This window comes from Carettochelys insculpta, chromosome 10 (assembly GCF_033958435.1).
Source record: "Carettochelys insculpta isolate YL-2023 chromosome 10, ASM3395843v1, whole genome shotgun sequence".
Classification (NCBI taxonomy): Eukaryota; Metazoa; Chordata; order Testudines; family Carettochelyidae; genus Carettochelys; species Carettochelys insculpta.
In genome coordinates this window covers 16635019-16655017 of record NC_134146.1, presented here as the reverse complement: position 1 = coordinate 16655017, position 19999 = coordinate 16635019, and the positions used below count along the sequence as shown (strand labels likewise).

General features: G+C 43.1%; 1 protein-coding gene across 5 annotated transcripts in view; it reads left to right on the top strand.

The window, feature by feature from the left end:
* PAX3 (paired box 3) overlaps positions 1 to 6718 on the top strand; it is a 107855-nt gene extending 101137 nt beyond the window's left edge. For all 5 annotated transcript variants that reach the window (XM_075003855.1, XM_075003859.1, XM_075003857.1 and 2 more), the window contains 2 exons: positions 4328 to 4574; positions 5112 to 6718. In XM_075003855.1, the coding sequence (XP_074859956.1) occupies positions 4328 to 4574; positions 5112 to 5146 (282 nt within the window). In that variant the 3' untranslated portion in view covers positions 5147 to 6718. The remainder of the gene's footprint in view (positions 1 to 4327; positions 4575 to 5111) is intronic.
* Positions 6719 to 19999: the final 13281 nt, after the last annotated feature.

The following is a 19999-nucleotide window of genomic DNA, read 5'->3' as shown; positions in this document are numbered from 1 at the left end:
TTGCAATTTTGTCTGGAAACAAGATTGAAATTAGAGAGACGGTGTCTTAGAATATAATTGTTTTGCATCCTGTATTTTGTTATACTAACTCAAAGACTATTTATCAGTTTAAGGATACTCCTTGTATTTCTTATCAAGCCAAACTTGAAATCTCACACCACATAGCAAACACTTGTTTTGTTTTATTGTTCTGCTTTAATCTTGAACAAAATGTTGCATATTGACAAAAGTTCATTAAACCTCATTAAAGTTCAGCATGAAAAAGAACTTCAGCATTTGGCTCTAAAGACCTGGGTCCTGACCTAACACACAGTTACGTTAATGGGAATCTTTTTATTAATTTGTTGGGAGCTTAATCATGCCCCTAATTAATAGGTATGTAATTTGTTCTTACGTATTTTGGTCTAGATCTATTGTTGGAATAAATCTCTGTAGCTCCGTTTACTTTTGAGGGGCTGTGCTAGTTAATGTCAGTGGAGGTTCTCACCCTGTGTGCCCAGACCTGGAGGTAGCAGAGCACCTCTTGTGAGGTGCTGAGCAGCATCTACTTCCACTGGAGATCAGTATAAGTTGCAGGATTGAAGCTTTAATGGCTTTCTAATTGATTAGGTGAAAGTCATTCATGCCCTTCCTGAAACTTCTTGCATGGGTGATAAGGTCATGACACATACCATCAGAGAGACTTCTGCCTTTAGGCGACTTCCCTGGGAGCTTTCAAACAGATACGACAAAAAATCTAATTATTTAGATGCTAATCAACTGCAGGATGATTCCTAAGGCTTCTGAAGAAGACGTTTCTGAGAAGACAATTACTGTTCAAAATCAATTTTTTTCAGTCTTCATGATAGAGTTCTGTCATTCTTGCCAGGACAGTTAAAGGCATCTGATTTACTAGGTGCATCTGCACTTGATCAGAAGTGACTGACAACTTGACCTAAAATGTGGTAAATTTTGAATGAGATCCCAGCTAGCATGAGTACATTTTAACTCTGCAGTGGCTACATGGGTGGCGAAAGGGTAAATGTTCTAAAGGTGGGTCTGATTCAAAACACCAGATACAAGCACACCTGAAGTTCGGAAGGAGTTTAGAATCTGATCCAGATTCCCATTTAAAGCTTTACCCCTAATTCCATATTGGGTCAGCTAAAGCCCTGGATCAAAACACTCCCAAACTTAGGAATGTTCATAGATGTCATTGAGGTCCAGATGTATCTTTGAGAAGTAGTTTATGGTGATGGGCATAAACATGTTCATCCAAAGAGCCCTAAAGGCTCTCTTGTAGGCAGGATTGGATCCTGTGGTCCTCACTTGGGCCAGGCTCCCCCTGGAATTGTAATGGGGCTCCTTATGAGAGCTGAATTTAACCTATTACGTGAAAACTTTGAATAGAATAAAACATAACTGAGTAATAAGCAATGAATCCAATAGTTATATAATAATTTGCTGAGTTATTCCAGATTCTAATAAATTTTGTGCATTTTAGGCATATAGTCTAAATTATGATGCACATGCCAACGTAAATATTTTCCGCATCTCATTTTCTATGTACATGTCAACACGGGGCTTCCTTTCCTTTCCTTTCCGTAGGAAGATGAATTCAGAGAAAATATAGTATGAAGCATAATAAGCTCTGTTATGTTGGAATTTGGGATTGCTGCTAGCAGATCCTGATGCTGCATCAGGGCCTTAGAGGTGCTAGTTTTCTGTGAACCAAATAATTTTCCAGTCAGATAGAAACAATTTCCTTGAATCCTTAAACATGAGAATGTTTCTGAACTGCTCTTCAGAAAAAATCTTACTAATAAATGCAAAAGTGTGGGTCCAGTTTACATGAGCATGGGGCAATATATCCAGTGCTTTTATAGCTCATGTTTTCTGAGTAGGTAACTGTTGCACTTTTTACTCATCTTTTCCCGTGGATATTTGCAGGTGTATGTGATACATGCTCTAGATACAAGCATTTGATTGCCCTTGTAACATTGTAGATATGATCAACCTGGGTCTTACGTGTCAGCAAAACTATGTTAATTTTTTGCACGCCTTCCCTCCCATTTAAAGCATGATCTCCAGTGCCTTTATTTCTTTTCTTTATAAACCAAACAAACAAAACATAGTGTTGGCAGAGTAGGAGTCACAAGCAAGCCTACAATAAAAACCCATTATGCTTATGCAATGGAAAACTACGGCAATTTAATAAAGATCATCTTCTACCCTCAGAACCGCACGTATATCTGAGCCTATAGATGGTCCCTAGAGAAATGGATTTTCATTTTAATCTTCTAGAGAAAGGTTAGGAAAACTGCAGTAAAGCAAAGAAATAAATCGGAAAAATATTTTGAGGCTTTTTTTTGTGGGAAAAATGGCTTGGAAAATGTTTCTGAATATGTTGGCTAGGTAGAAGTGTTGTAGTATCCTGCATCTATAATCTTGGGACCTTTTTTCAAGTCTCAGTGTATATTTAAACAACAGCCAGTACTGCAGCACAGCTTTAGTGACAGAAGAATTTTTCCATTGATGTTGCTGCATCAACACCAAGGGTTGGGTCATCCTAATCCTATTACGCAGGGCACAATTTTTTCACAGCCCTGAGCAGCATAGCTAGGTTGATCTAATTTGTAAGTTTAGGTCAGGCATAAAACTTATAGCAGAAGAGAGCAGTGCTCATCTTTACCTTACACTGTGAAAATACAGTTGTTCTTGGAAAAGAAACATATATCACAAGGAAGAGATTTCCAGAAAAAAGGGATTTAGCAAGGACAATTAATTTGTGTTCCTGAACTTCTTAGATGCTCTTGAAAAAATCTTTCCCTGAACTTCCGTAGGAAATTCCAGCTGGGGAGTTGAGTTTTTAGAGACACGTACATGTTTTCAAGCCATGTAAAGTCCCTTTTACTTGACTTTCTGGTTAATTACTTATTGACATTTATTCATAAGAAGCGACAAGAGTCATGGGAGGCTTGACGCCAAGTTGGAAAGAGAGCACTGCAGTTGTTCTTTAGAGAGGAGTGGCTTGGCTAGGAAATTAGTGGCATGATTCTGATAACAGCAAGCACCATGACCTTTTCATTCTTTACAGACAAGCACATGCTGCATGCCAACAGCACATGAGTTATGGGCACTCTGCCCCCAGTCTGCAACAAATATTCTTTGTTGGTACTGCCAGGACCCTTCTTCTCTGACTCTGCGTTGGGAGGCATGCTTATACTACAGGGCAAACCCACTGAACAGATGTTGGTTTTTGAAGATGAGCAAATGTTAACTGATGAGCTTTTGGTGGCAGGGTCATTTGTTTGTTCTGTGTTTTGTACAGCACCTAGCACATGACTGGGGCTCTGAGGTAAATATAAATAATAAACTACTATGCCTATTGTTCACTGAGCCTTATATGTCCTGTTGGGAACTTTTCAGCAGCAGAAAATTAAATAATAGTACTCCTGCAGCTCTATATGAAATACAGTTCTTCATGTACCTATATCATCTAAAGAAAAATATTTAATACAAACAAGTTTACAATGATGACATGGCAGAAAAAAGAAGAAAATAATTATATTAAGATACAGTATCTCAGAAAAAACAGCCCATCAAGCAGCCGTTTCTGTGGTCCAGGTGACTAGAACAATCTGTGGGGCTCTACTTTGTGCACAATCCCATTTCAAAGTGCTGATGTGGTGTACATGCCTCAAAATGGGAACCTAAGATCTCTCTAATTACTTGTGGATTTTGAAATTGGCCATATAAATACCTCAGTCTATTCTCATGTGGCTACTTTTCTAGTTATTTTAGTTCTGGCAGCATGGTTCTTTATCAAGAGTACAAAATGGCTTGGGCTGGGTAATAACAAACAAAGCAGCCTGAAGATTTTGTGTTTGGGGAACACAGACAGCTAATAAGAAAACCTGGAGGGTGTTGGAAGATCTAGTTTCTCTTTTTCTTTTATCATCGTCATCCTCATCATCATCAAGTCACCAATGGTTAAGCACCCATAGCAATTTCAGCTTTGACATGTGATCAGACATTTTAACAGCATGCCTTTTTTTGTCCCACATATACCTATCCACTTTTTTTTTTTCCTGGAATGTCAGTTGTAAGTTACTATGGCTAACACAACGTTCTCCTCTTTGGATCAGGAATCCAAAATGCAGGGCAAGTACCAAGTAATAGATATCACAGGACATTAAAGAACAGTATTCTGTTCTGTGGAGGCCCTATGCTCCACTAGGGGCCCAAAGGATTAATCATCATCCTCATCCTCATTCTTGCAGCTCTATATGGAATACAGTTCTTCATGCATTGTAACCTTCTTTTGTTACTATACATTTTATTTTAGGTAATGGGCCTCCTGACTAACCATGGTGGTGTACCTCACCAGCCTCAGACTGATTATGCCCTCTCACCTCTAACTGGGGGCCTTGAACCAACCACTACTGTATCAGCCAGCTGCAGTCAGAGACTAGATCATATGAAAAGTTTAGATAGTCTGCCTACATCACAGTCCTACTGCCCACCAACTTACAGTACTACAGGCTACAGTGTGGACCCTGTCACAGGCTACCAGTATGGACAATACGGACAAAGTGAGTATCATGCGGGTATTTATGTTGTGTCATATCCTTAGTAAGGTAGCTATCCAGCTATGGGATATTTTTCTTTGTGTAGCAAAGGAACTAAGTTAGAATCAATCCTCCCCAGGACTTTTTCTTCTCTTCATAATGGAACTTGTTTGCTGCTGTGATAACTGATTGTTCAAGTAAGCTTTTTGCTGCATAATTATTTTCTCAAATTATGTCAACAACATCTTGATGTTATTAATTGTTGAGACATGAAACCTGATTGCCATTAGGTAAAACATAAGGGCTGCCCAAAATGAAATAACCGCTGGCATGCCAGTATTAGAACCACATGTTTTTAATGAGGTCAGCTCAAGAATCATTACAGTCTATAATCTCAGATGCACGGAGTTTTGTCAAACTTGTCCTAGGAATAAAAATATTAGTCCCTTTCCTTTGATATATTTGTATTAAATATGACAATGTCAATCTGTAGTTGACATTGCCCCTTGCTGGGAGGTTGTCACAGCATGACTTAAAAAAGCTTCTTTTGCTTTCTTACAGGTGCCTTTCATTATCTGAAGCCAGATATTGCATAAGTGAACTGTCCACTTCAGGTTAAAACTTGTCTTGTTTCTGGTCTCACTCCAGTGCTTGAATGAGAAGGGTCTTGTCACCAAAATGCAACCCAAGCTGGGGCAATCACAACAGAGATAACAGGATTTATATCTTCTTTTCTCTAGTCATTGCTTTCGATAGACGTTTGGATACGCTGAACATAACAGTTCAGAAGACAAAGACCAAGAGCAATAAAAAATAAACAGATACAACAGTTCAGCGTGGGCAGGTATAAAATATGCTGGTGCATGTAAAATCACTAACAGGTGAAGCATTCCGTTTTATGTTGCTGAAAAAGCATGCACTGGTTTGGACAAGCAACATACTCTACAACTTATCAGTGAAGCTCTGCAAACTCAGACTTATATGACATCCAAGGCTGACGTTATCCCAAATTTAAAACTGCTCAGTTTCTGCAGCACGAGCTGGAGAACATTTTGATTTTACACACTGGAAATTGACATCAAAAAGAAATGTCATGGTCTGTAGGAAGCTAGGGAAGATGTAAAAGACTTCCAGGACAAGTTCATGGTTACCTTATTATTCTTTTGGTAATCATGTCGTCAAGAATTGTCACATACGAGTTTTGCTTTACAATGAATGAGGTATCGTGTAACATGAAGAAAATTCTTGCCATTTACGTGTGTGAAGTTTTCCTAATCTATTACATTCTGAAACAAACAAGGCAAAGGAAACTACAAAAAAACAACTTTGATTTCAACAACTGCCTAACAATGTGCAATACTCTGTACCTCACACAAGCTTTGGGATCATCCAAAATGATATAGATAGAACTATATTTTTGCAGGTACTTTTATTTCTGCAGTACATGATGCATTATGATAAAATGCAAAAGTGGTGCAGCCTGCAGAACAACACAATATGGCTCACAAGACATGACCATTTTCGGGAAACAATACATTTGAAATGATTACGTTTACATTCTTTTTTTAGTGACGTACAGGACGTGAACAGAGCTGTCCTGGAATCTGAAATCTACTTTTAAATTATACAGTGATAGCCAGTATAGAAACATAATAATAGGAATCAAGGTTTACATAAGTTTGTGTTGTGACATTTTAGAATGTCAATAAATTTGTGTTTTGAAATGTTAAGAGGAACAGGAAGATGGAAGGCAGTGTTATTTATTTCTCTTTAATCTTGGAACAATGAGTGAGGTAGGACACATACATTCCTTTTAGCATTAAGGACTATGAAGTAGTGAGATAGTGAGACTAGGCATAGTACAGAGATTAGTTCCCACATCGGTCTTAAAAGGTGGTGGAACAAAAGAAATATTATCTTCGTGTTGCAGCCTCTACCAACAACACACGTGTTGTAAAAAAATCTTTCATGTAAAAAGTGCAGTAAATATTTACTATTTATAATAAATAAACAGTTATGACAACTAGCAAAGCACTGATTATTTTGTTCGAAACTGTGATGTTGTGCTAAATACATTGGTACACTTTAACCGGGATATCACAAAGGGGAAAATAACAAGTTATCTTCAATTCAAACTATTTTTATTATAGAAGCAATCTGCACCTCTTTATGACAAAGCTGGCCATAGGCAGCATATGAACCCTGTGGCCTGTTTATATGACAGATTAATTACCCTGCATTTTCATGTGCTATTCGTAGGGTGACCGTCTGTCTGGTATTGAGCGGGACAGTCCCATATTTGGGACATCAAAAAGGCATCCCGACTTGTTTTTTAAAAGGGACTCATTGTCCTGTATTTGGGCTATCCGCCTCTGCTGACCTTTTCCGCCTGCAGCTGCCCAGGTGCAGTTGCTGGCAGAAGTCACTTCCCTGAGCCACGGGGAAGCAGAGGAGCGTGGGTAGCTGCCACTTTCCCAGGGCTCAGGGATCTCCAGCAGCTGCTGCTTCCCTGGGGCTCTGGGGGAGGGCTGGCATCTGTGGCTTCTGCAGGCTCTGGGGGAAGCGACTGGATTCCCTGGGGCTCCGGGGGAAGCCAGCAGCTGCCAGTGTCCTGGTTCTCTGGGGCTTGGAGAAGCCACCTTGCCCCCACATATCTCCCTCTCCTGTATTTGGGGCAGGGAGATATGGTCACCCTAGACATTCTACAAAGTTTTGCCAGTGAACTCCCCGCTCTACCCACTCCACCCCCGCTTTGTTGGCAGACTCTTATTCCTGGAAAAAAAATCAGGCATAAGAGGCTGCCGACAAAGGGGGAGGCAGGGGTTTGTCAGCAGAACCATGTTTATGCTGCTTTTCTTCTGCCAGCAGCAGCCTCTGTCAGTGAGTCAATATGCAAATGAGCAACAATTTGCATTTTTGAGACTGTCCATTTGCATACTGCTGCTGGCAGTTCAGGTCAGTGTAACCGTAGCCTCTCAGTTTGCAATCGTTTTGCAGTCTGCATGCTAAAGTGTACATTCCCCTAGCGAAGAATCAAAAACTCTAATTCAGTATTACACAGGTAGAGCTGATTGAAAAGTGTAGAATTTCTTTTCACAAAAAATGCAGATCTTTAACTGAAGTTTCAAATGTACGATTTTCTCATGTATGTTTTCACTAGGCTTGTTCAATAAATAGAACTGTGTTTTGGAGAAATGATTATTTTTTACATTTAATTCAAAATGTTCATGACAATGTTTGAAAAGAAATGTAACATTTTTAAAAAATAGTATATTGGGGAAGTCTCCCTACCCTTGCATGCTTATTTTATTTTATTTTTTTTTGTTTTTAATTTCACTGCATGGAGTGTGTGTGTGGTAGGAAGATTATTGTCAAAATTAAAAAATCCTAGTTATTCTATATGTAAGTAGCAGTGACTGTAATTACATTGCTGCTCCTTCACATATTCTGCTGTTGCAGACCATAGAATTGTGGGACTACAAGGAACCTCGAGAGATTTTTCTAATTCAGTCCCCTACACTCATGGCAGGAATGTGTTATGTAAACCAAGAGTGGTGAGTGTTTTTTGGGTTGGGGACCACTCACCCACGGAAAAATCAGTCGAGGCCATACCAAATTGAGAAGCAACCCTCCCACCCAAAATGACAACCACTCACTGACGTAGCCCCTGAATGAGAAGCAGTTTCCCATCTCTGATCTAGACCATCATTAGGCAGGTGTTTGCCTAACCTGCTCTTAAAATTCTCCAGTGATAGAGAAGATCACCAAAAATGATGACAGGTATAGAAAACACAGCTTATGAGGGCAGACTGAAAAAACTGGGTTTGTTTAGTCTGGAAAAGAGAAGATGAAGAAAGAACATAGATAAGGTTGTCACAAGGAGGAGGGAGAAAACTTATTCTCCTTAACCTTTGACAATAGGACAAGAAGCAATGGTCTTAAGTTGCAGCATGGAATTTTACCTGGACATAAGGAAAACCTCTGAACTGTGAGGGTGGATAAGCATTGGAATAAATTGCCTTGGGAGGCTGTGGAATCTCCATCACTGGAAAATTTTAGGAGCAGGTGAGACAAACTTCTGTCAGGCATGATCTAGATGGTGCTTGGTCCTTCCGTGAGTGCAGGGGGCTGGATTGATGACCTTTCAAGGTCTCTTCCAGTACTCGTATTCTATGATTCTGTGATGGATCAAGTGTGTAGCTGCAACCTGTATGCTCTTTGGTATCATTCAAACGTTTCATATTTCATTGTTTTATTCTTTCCTTTTTCCCTTTATCATAATGTATATGTAGAGTCACCATCAGTTGGCTTCTATGTTAGTGCCACTTTACGTATTTGTGTTATTTCTTGAATGAGCTACACTTCTTATATGTTTTAAATGGTGTTAATTTTCTATTTCTTTTTCTTGGTAGTAATACAGTGGTTACTAGTAAACTCATTTACATTTTCCAACAGCTTTGTATCATGGTCTCTGGAAGCTAAACTTTTCCACTGGAAACAAATTCAGTATTTAAGATATTATTGAAATAATCCCTCTGTGTGGGAAGTGCTGGCAAATGTTGACTTTCTAATAGAGATGGCTGACTACAGAGAAGATTTTCAGAGGTACAAATTGCTGTTAGCCATATGAAAGCCAGTGAGTGTGTGTGTGTGTGAGTGAGAGAGAGAGAGAGAAATATTATGGCCAACTTTTCAAAGGTATGGCACCCAAAACTACAAATCAGCGCCTCTTGGAACTTTCAAACCAGGTAGGTCCAGATTTGTAAAGGTATTTAAGCATTGCTGCCCTCAGCATTGGAATGTTTATCTAATTTAGAAGCCTAATCACTTTTGAAAATGAATTTTAGGCTGCTAAATCAGTTAAACATTGCAACACTGAGTGCACCAATATCCAAATATGTTTACAAGTCTGGGCCTTAGGCTGATTTCAATGGGCATTAGGTACTGAGGTGCTTTTGAAAATACCATTGTGTGTCTACTTGTATCTTGAGGCTTGTACATATAGCTAACAATTTGCCTCATAGTCTGTATGATAGAGATTCATAATCTACAGAGTTATAGAACAATTAGTACAAATTTTAGCCAGTTAAAATAAGCTAATTACTAACTATGTAACCAACATATATTTTAATTTTTTCAAGGGTGTGCTACTGAGTCAGTAAAGCAGCTAATATCTGCAATGATACACTTGAAAGTTACTTCCTGTTTCCATAATGCTGTTGATCATTGCTGAAATGAAAAAGGCAAGTTTTTCATGTGTCAGAAAATGTGAAAGGCTTTCTATGTATTCTGTATGTGATGTGGTTTCTTCTCTCCTTAAAACTCCACCAAGTGTAATTTCTAATAGGTAAATGTATAAAATGACCAAAAAATCAGTTCAAGGCAATCTTCTACCTGAACTTCTACCGATGATTCGTTTCAATATTGTATTATCTCATATTGCTTCATATAACAGGCCTCCTGAGCAGCAGCTCCCGTTCGCAGTCTGGTTTGGATCTTCCAATGGCTGACAAACAATGGGTGTATATTTTTAGTTGATTGCTAGCTGCTTTTCACTGAGAAGATGAATACATTTTATGTTGCCCTGTGCATATACAATGCCCCCATGTTCATGAAGAAGAGCCTATAAGAGATCTGCATGGCTGTGAGAATATTCTGTATGTAGTTTTAGGTATAATATGTACGTACAGGCTGAACCTCTCTAGCCTAGCACCCTGGGAACCTGACCAGTACTGAACGAGAGAATTTGCCAGACCACAGAAGGTTAATATTGTTTAGCACATTACCAGCACTTCCACTGCTCACAGGGCTCTGAGAAGACATTTAGGGGTAAATTACAGCTAAATAACAGCACAGAACACTAAGAGCCAGGACTGGTGGCTGTAAACAAGCTTTATGGGACCACAGGAAACTTGGCCACACCTTTGATAAGTGGTCGTTCCTCTCATTAAAATCATACCGGGTTACGGATCTCGCCGGAAGAGAGAGTGCCAGGATGGAGAGGTTCAACCTGTGCATATCAAGTGCACACACATATAGCGACCCAGAATTAACATATGAAAATGGCTATGCCAGTTTAAAAACTTGCACCAATAACTTAAAGGCAAAATTGGGAGCCTGCTACATCTGCCAGCGAAGCCAACAGGAGTTCTGTATTTCTGGCTCCATGTCTCCCACTCGCTCAGGCAGTGTGTGGGAAGGTGGCAAATTCATGCTGTGAGCCAAGCCGGAAGCAGCGCTCTGCTCCCCTGCCAGCGGAGCGGCCATTATGTGACTGGTCTTAATCCTACAAATCATTTCTACGTGAGTAGTCCTTGAAGTCAACTCACACTGGATCAGAGCAATCAGAAGATGCTTTGCTGACTTACTGTTAAACCATGTTCCCAACAGCCAATAGAATCAATGGAACAACATTGTTTAAAACATTGTCTAATGCATTTGTGTTGCCTCAGAGTCAATGACCAAATAGGATTATAATGCTGAGCACCTCTGGCTAGCCAGCCAGTATGACCTTTGGACTGTTTCATATCTATCCACTTAGCCTATGTCATAAAAAATCACAATAAACCAGGGACGACACATTGCTTTTAACCTTTGCTGAACAATAAAGTTAGCTTCCTATTGAATATGAAAGAGTGGCTGCTGCTAAGAGCACAGTTATTGCTTCCTTGTCTCAGACTTGGAGACTCCTCAGAAGCTTTATCAACTGTTTAGTGTCTTCATGCTCAATGAAGTTTATCCCTTAGGCCATTACCAAATGTTAAGCCACTTGTTTCTTCTTTGCCTCACTCCCCTTCTTTCAGTGCTCATGCCGACATGGTTTGCTCTGCTATATATCTTATTACTCAGAGGAGTGAAAAATCCACCACCATGAGCAATGCAAGTTGCCCACACTGTGCTATGTCTGCTGGAGGTGGAGTAATTATGCCAGTGAGAGAGCACTCTCCTGTCAACAGAGTGTGTCTTCACAAGACCCAGTTTGTCCACATCCTTTCTGTAGTGGGGAGACCGAAACTGGATGCAGTACTCTAGATGTGGCCTCACCAATACTGAACAGAAGGGAATAATCAATTCTCTCGATCTTCTGGCAATGCTCCTACTCATGCAGCCCAATATGTCATTAGCCTTCTTGGTGACACTGGCACACTACTGACTCACATGTAGCTTTTTGTCTCCTGTAATCACTAGGCCCTTTTCTGTAGTACTGTTTAGCCAGTCAGACCCCAGCCTGCAACAGTGCTTGGGATTCTTCTGTCCCAAGTACAGGACTGTGCACTTGTCCTTGTAGAATCTTATCAGGTTTCTTTTGTGCCAGTTCTCCAATTTGTCCAGATCCCTCTGGGCCTTACCCCTACCTTCCAACATACCTACCGTTCCCCCTAGCTTAGTGTCATATGCAAACTTGCAGAGGGTGCAATCCATCCCATCATCCAGGTCATTAATGAAGATGTTAGCAAAACCAGCCCTCCGACACTCTGCTTGATACTGGCTGCCAACTAGACATCGAGCCACTGATCACTACTTGTTGGGCCCAATGATCTAGCCAGGTTTCTATTTGCTTAGAGTCCATTTATCAAATCCATATTTCTTTAACATGCTGGCAAGAATACTGTGGGAGATCATATCACAAGCTTTGCTAAAACCAAGATTTATCACATCAACTGTTCATATCCACAGAACCAATTACCTCATCATAGAAGGCAACTAGGTTGATTAGACATACCTTGCCCTTGGTGAATCCTGATCACCTTCCTCTCCTCCAAGATCTTCAAAATGGATTCCTTGAGGACCTGCTCCATGTTTTTTCCAGGTACTGAGGTGAAGCTGAGTGGTCTGTAGTTCCCTGGATTCTCCTTCTTCCCTTGTAAAGATGGGTGCTGCATTTGTCTCCTTTCAATCATCTGGGACCTCCCCAGATCACCACGAGTTTTCAATGATAATGACCAATGCTCTGCAATCACATTAGCCAACTCCCTCAGCACCCTCACATGCATGGCATTAGGCCCCTTGGGCTTGGGCATGTCCAGCTTTCCTAAATAGTCCCTAACCTGTTATTTCACAGCTGAGGGCTGCTCATCTGCTCCTCATACTGCCCAGTGCAGCAGTCTGGGAGCTGACCTAGCTTGTGTAGACTGAGGAAAAAAAAACAGCGAGAACTTCAGCTTTTTCCACATCATCTGTCACTAGGTTGCCTTCCCCATTCAGTGAGACAGGGATAGGGAACCTACAGTCCATGGGCCCTGCCTGATGGTGTGTGGGTAGGGAGGCGGGGAAGTGACTCTGTGTGCTACCATTTCTCCTGCCAACCCCCCTCCCCAGCAGGGGGAACAGCAGCACAGGGAAGTGCTCCCTTGCTGGCTCCTGCCCTTTTGCTTACACTGACCAGGAATTGTGGTCAATGAGAGTGGTGGGGGGGAAGTGCCTGAAAGTATGGTGTAGTGTAGGGCCGTCTGTGCCCGGCCTCAGGAGCTGTGCCAGGTAGTTACCCCAATCCCCTGCCCCTCCCAGTCAGACCCCACATCCCCACCCGGCTCATGCATTCTGCCTCCTGGGCAGACCTCACACCAGCACCTCATGTCCCTACTGTGCCCTCTCCTGCCTAGATCCCACCATCCCCATGCTGCTCCTGCACCCTACCTCCCACCCAGAGCCCACACTGCCACCCCCACCCTGCATAGTGGGACAGCTCCTGTGCCCTCCCTAAGGCTTCTTTAAAATACAGCCAGCTCACCCATACTCCTTTTACCATCATGTTAGACTCCAAGGGGATCCTGCTCCTTGGACTTGTGCATGTCTCTATGGTAATCAAAGTCTCCTTTTCTGAAGTCCAGGGTCTGTATTATGCTGCTCTCCTTTCTTCTCTTTGTCAGGATCCTGAACTGAACCAGCTAATGCTCACTGATTCCCCGGTTGCCACCTACTTCTACTTCCCCTACTGATTCCTCCCTGATTGTGAGAAGCAGGTCAAGAGAAGTGTGACTGCTGTTCCCTGTAAGTTGTGCACTTGTGTGACTACTCAGGAGAGGTTCACATGCTGCCCAGCTGATTAGAAGAGCACCCACATCCATGGCTTCCCCCTGACCCCACTGGTGGTGCACATTTCTTTATGCTTCAGTGCACATAAAATTTATTCTGCAGTTTCAAGGAGAAATCCACACATGGATGAACAAGGTTAGAGGGAACATTCTGCATGACTCCCAGTTGCCTCCTCAAGCAATTGCACTAGGAAATTGTCCCCAATGCTCTCCAAAATCTTCCTGGATTGTCTGTGTACTGATGTATTATTGATCTTCCAGCAAAGGTCAGGGTGATTGAAGTCCCCTGTGAGAACCAGGACCTGTGATCTGGAAACTTTTATTAGTTGTCTGAAGAAAGCCCCATCTACCTCTTCCACTTGCTCTGGTGATTTATAGCAGATGCTCACTACTGCATCACCCTTGTTGTTTTCACCTCTCCTTAACCCAGAAACACACAACAGGCTTTTCTCCAGTTTCATACTGGAGCTCTGAGCAATCATACTGCTCTCTAACATACAGTGCCACTCCTCTACCGTTTCTTCCCTACCTGTCTTTCCTGTCCATCCATGACAGTGCATCAGTGATGTGTGTTACCTACCCCCTCTTCCCAAGTCACTATTATTCCATTCACACCGTAGTTCCTAGACTGTGCCAAGACTGCCAATTCTTCCTCTTTGTTTCTCAGGCTATTTTTATTAATCTACTGGCACCTAAGATAACTATGGCATCAACAAATAAACTAACAATTGCTCTGTTCTCTCAGCACGAATCAGGAGGCTACCCTGTAGCACCCTCCTCTTGTGTTTCCTGAGTAGGTTGGCAAGCCTGCCTGAGAAGATGCTCTTCTCTCTCTTTATTAGGTGGATCCCCTCTCTTCCTAGGAGTATTTTTTCCTGCAATAACAGCCCATGATCAAAGAATCCAGAGCCCTCGCTCCAACACCATCTGCTCAGCCACACATTTACCTGCACAATTTGATAACCCCTGTGTATGTGTTTTCCTCAAATGCCTTTATCCTTCTTCCCAGAGCCACATAGTTTACAATGTCTGCTCAAGGCCGTTCTTGGCAGTATCATTGGTGCCCACATAAAGACTTAGGAAGAAGTAGCAGTCCAAGGGCTTGGTCGATCTCATCAGATGGTCTGTCACATCCTGAATTCTAGCTCCAGGCAAGAGCACTCATCTCGAGTTTCCAGGTCTAAGCAACAGAAGGATGACTCTATCCCTCTTAGGAGGAAGAACCTGATCACCAACAGCTGTCTCCTCTTCCTGGGATTGCACCATATGACAATGCATCCCATGCCTTCTGAGCAACGCGGTCTCCTTATGATTCCTTCTCTCAGATAATTTGTCCAAACCACTCTCGTCCTTCTTCTGGAAGCCACATGCTGCTAATTTTCTTCCCTGCTCTACAATCCCCTCTTTGATTCTTCAACATGCTGTGTTTGCATTACCAAATGCTGACTTCATTTTCTCTGATGCAATGCAGGGAAGATAGTTGGACCTCTAGTCCTTTAAACTTCTTTTCCAATGTGTAGATCAGCTTGGACTTTGTACCGATGAAGTTGTTTCTGTCCTTTGGGAGAAAGACCAACATGGTATATCCTTTGCAACTCACCATCCGTATTGTCTTCCCTCTAAGAGCCTTGTAAGATGTATTTACTGAAAGGCAAAAAGCTCAGTGAGAGTTCCCCCCAGGCAAATTCCTTTTGTTTTCTCTCCTCTGGTCCCCTCTCACTCAATTCACAGCAGGCTGCTTTTTTATAAGGCCCAGCTCAAAGCCATCCTTCCAATCAACCACTTAAGTCCCACCTGGAAGAAGACAGTCCAGATTCACACCTTTCAAATAAACAACCACGTGGTCAACCAGTCACACTTAAACAGAAGTCAAACAGTTCTTGCAACTAGCTTCAATCAAACAAACAGTCACATCAGAGAGACACTCAGATATTCACCCTTATTAGCTCACAATATCCCCACACTTTCTATAGCTCCTCTAAGGTTATATCTACACTAGAGCATAAAGTTGATTTAAAGGGAGTTAGATAAATTTTATAATGTACCTGTCTTCACCACAAATATCATTAGGTCAATTTTAAGGAGTTCTAAGTTCGACTTTTCTACCCCAGCTTTTTCACAAGGAGAAACACCAAATTTGAATGTATAAGGTTGACTTAATGCTAGTGTAGACACAGTGTTATTTCATTTCATTTCATTGGCCTCCAGAAATATCCCCCAATGCCCCCAAAGTGTGTTCTGACCATCACTTTCACTTCCACTGTTCTCCAGGTGAGCAGGAAATAGGAAGCAGGAATCAGCCTGGTCTCTCTGGCTGCCCCCTGCACCACGTACCTGCCAGGCTGTCTGGCTGCCCATCCCCACCATGTGGCTACCCAGTCAAAATTAAATGAATCAAAATAAAACCCTCAAAATAAAACATTTCAGCAATACCAAAAACCAACTTTTCATTAGCTCCAGATGGAAACTTCAACTTTTCATTAGCTCCAAATAGAAACTTTTCAGATTTTAATTTCTGCATTTTACTTTTCTCAGGACTGGCCCACTAGCCTTGTGCCAAGGGCTAGCGTGTGCCAAGGGCAGGCTGTGGAAAAGTGGCATGAAAATGCATTTGGCAGTTTGTTTTCAATGGGAGCAGAGCGTGAGAGCAATGCACTCTGGGATGGTGACATCAGACACCTACAACCACTTGCAATGCATTTTTTTTCCATAACACACTGACACAGAAACCCAGAATTCAACAGGGGTTCAGGAACTGTGGGAGAGGTACTCACAATGCGCTGCTGACACAATCAAACTTAGGGTATGTCTGTTCTTATGGTGGGGGATTGGCGTGTTGTGATCATCTTCTGGAGATCAATTTTGCCGTGTGTGTGAAGATGCAGCAAAATGGATCTCTCTGGGCTTGGCTGTCAACCCTGGTACTCTATGCTGACGTGTAGAGTAAGAGAAGTTGGCACAAGCTTGAAGATCCCTGATCTACACCAGGGAAGAAAGTCAATCCTGATACTTTGATTCTAGCTGTGCAAATGGCATGGCTATAATTGCATATCTGGGATCAAGTTTAATACCTAGTGTAGGCCAGGCCTTAGGAAAGGTAATGGGGACAAACTATGTCCACTTCTTATCTTGCTGTGTTTAGACTAGCTCCCAACTTCAAAAGGGGCATGGTAATTAGAGTGTTTGGAGATTACTAATGAAGTGCTCCAGTGCATATGCAGCCGTTCATTTGGTAAAACCTCCTCCGCAGCAACTTTGAAGTGTGAACCTTCAAAGTGCCGGCTTGCATGTAGCTGTGGGTCAGCTGCGGGTACTTCGAAGTCCCTTTACTCCTCAAGGCCGGCACTTTCACACTTCGAAGTTGTGGTGGTGGAGATTTTGCCTAACAAAGAGCTGCATATGCAGCGGAGCACTTGATTAGTAATCTCCCAACACCCTAATTACTATGCCTGTTGTGGTGTGGAGGACGGCCTCCTCCGGCCAGAGCCCTAAGAGGTCTTTGAGCTCTGGCTTTGTCCAGGAGGGCCCTCTGAGGGCTCTGTGTGGGACCTCTGGGGGTCACGTGGGGGCTAGCTGGTGGCCATTGCTCATATGTTGGCTGCAGAGGGTGGCCATGGAAGCATGCTGCAGTAGGCTCATGTCTTTGCTGCCAGTTTGCTCTCAGCTTCCTGCCACAGAGTTTCTGGGTCCCTGCGGCTTTAAATGTGGCCAGATGCAGGGAGCATAGAACTTTGCCAGTGCTGGTCAGGGCGTCTCTACACCCCATCTGGCCAGTGCTATGGAGGACACCTCTTTAGAAAGAAGGGCCCGTAGAGAGTCTACACATGCTTTCCTTCCAAAGAGTCCTTCGAAAGAAGGCACTTTTCCTGATCTGGGAGCAGAAGATGGCTTCCAGAAGGGGAACCATGTTCTTTCAATCCCGGATTAAAAGAGTGCACTTTGAATGGGGATGCTCCGCATGTTCTTCTGGAAAAGGGCCTGCTTTTCCAACAGAACTTGCTAGTGCAAATGTGGCCTATGTGTATGGCCTATGTCTTCCTAGACGGATGTACCATTTCTTTAAAAATGATTGTGGTTTTCTCCAAGGAATACCTCATCAGCCTGATTTTGCAGTTCTTCCACAGGCTAGGTTAAAAGGCATATGAAGCCCAAAAGCTTTTCAACTGCTACCTCAGTATACATGTAGGCAAGCCAATAGAGCATCACACAGAGGTTTTCATAGAATCTTAGATTCGGAGGCCAGAAGAGATCATCTAATCTGAGCTCCTCTATAAGACAATAGAATTCAGTTGGATTATCCCTGTATTGAGATCAATATCTTGTTTTTGACTGAAGCATATTTTCCAGAAGGACATCTAGTCTTGCTCTGAAGACTCCCTTGCTTTCCACATTCCCCATATGAATCATGTACCTAAACTACATGGGAGTCCCGGGGCTGGTGAACAGTACTAATTGACTAAGTTCAGCTCCAGCATAACACCAAGCAAAGGGCTACTGTTTTACCCCCTTGCTAACAGCTGACTGCAGCAAGCCAGCCTCATGACCATCCTGAATGTAACGAGGTTGCCAAGACTCAAGATTTGTTCCTGCTGGCTTGTCTGCTTTGGAACAACCTTCCCCCATTCTCAGTCCTTTTACTCTGACATTTTGCTGGTATGACGATTTGCCCGAACAGGAGTTTTGCCTGAGCAGCACCTTCAGGACTGGACCAATTCTCTCCTAGGACAGTTTTACCTGCATAAGCAATCAGAGAATCAGAGAGAGAGAATCAGAGAGTACTAGGACTGGAAGGGACCTTGAGAGGCCATTGAGTCCAGCCCCCTGCCCCAATGGCAGGACCAAGTACTGTCTAAACCGTCCCTGACAGACATCTGTCTGACCTGTTCTTAACTATCTGCAGCAATGGAGATTCCACAACCTCCCTTGGCAATTTATTCCACTGTTTGACCACCCTGACAGTTAGGAACTTTTTCCTAATGTCCAACATAAACCTCCCTTGCTGCAGTTTAAGTCCATTGCCTCTTGTTCTATCCTCAGAGGCCAAGAAGAACAAGTTTTCTCCCTCCTCCTTGTGACACCCTTTTAGATACCTGAAAACCGCTATCAAGTTGCCCCTCAACCTTCTCTTTTCCAAACTAAAAAAGCCCAATTCTTTCAGCCTTTCTTCATACTGGACCTACACTTTAGATCCTGGTCAACCCAGAGGGAGGTGGGGCAACAGTGGCTTTAAGGCATCCTCCCAGCTCTGAGCTGTCACTGGAGCCAGTGTAATCCCTAGGCCTCCTGGAGGTTTGCTTATAGCTGGTTCCGCAGCGTGGAGCCTCACAGAGCCTCCCCAGAGAGCAGTGTGACTCCATGTCTCCTCTGAACATGGCCTGGGTCATTCCCATTACACTAGGGCTTGCAATGGGGAAGAGGACACCACAGAAGGTCATTACAACAGCCCACTGTGGAGCCTATGCCAGGGGAATTCTCTTCCTGACGCTAGTGTTGCTACACTACACAATGTCATACAGGGAACAGCTGAAGGGTGAATCCCTCCTAGAGTTTAGTGTCGAGGAGAAACTGTAGCTATGCTAGTGCTACTTTTACCTTGCAGCGTAGTTGCAATCTATAGCGACAAAAGGGTTTTTTTCCGTTGCTGTAGAACCTCCAGTTGCCTGAGGAAAAGCAACTAGGGCAGTGCTCTGCAACCAGTTTCCCATGGCACACTGGTGTGCCACAGAGCTGTGCTTGGTGTGCCTCAGGGCCACAAACTGGGAGTGCTGTCAGCTGATCTGTGCTCATGCCCCACTGCTTGGTGGCAGAGGCGTGTGGTGGCAGCAGTAATGGTGGTGGCGGCGGTGGCTCTGGTGAGTCACCAGCAATGAGTTAGAGCTGCGGGAGGCGGGGGGGCTGGCCCTGGGGGAGGGGTGGGGGATTGGAATAGAGCAAGGGAGAGGCTGAGGTGTCTGGTTCTAGAGGAGGGGAAGGGAATTGGGTTAGAGTGGGGGACTGGAGCTGCCTGGCTCTGCGAAGCCCGGCGTGGGGGAGAGCATTGAGTTAGAGTGGGGGAGGGGCTGGCGGTGCTTGGCTCTGCACTATGCATATTGCCTTTGGGCTACATGTATTGGGTGTGCCGTGAAATTATAACGAGTGCTGAAGTGTGCCATGAGAAGATAAAGGTTATTGAGCACTGAACTAGAGCAACAGAAGCATTTTGCCAGCAGCCCACCAGCTTCAGCCCAAGGACTCAGACTGGCATGGCTATGGGGTTTAATGATCAGGGTGGGATTTTCCACACACTCTGTAGTGCTGTTTCTCTGTCCACCTAAGCTTTAAGTGGTCCATCAGGCCTCAGGCTTAGCCACCAGTGCTCTTTGCTTGGCTGATTCCCAGCTTTGACTCCCACTGAGAGCTCCCAAATTCTTTGTT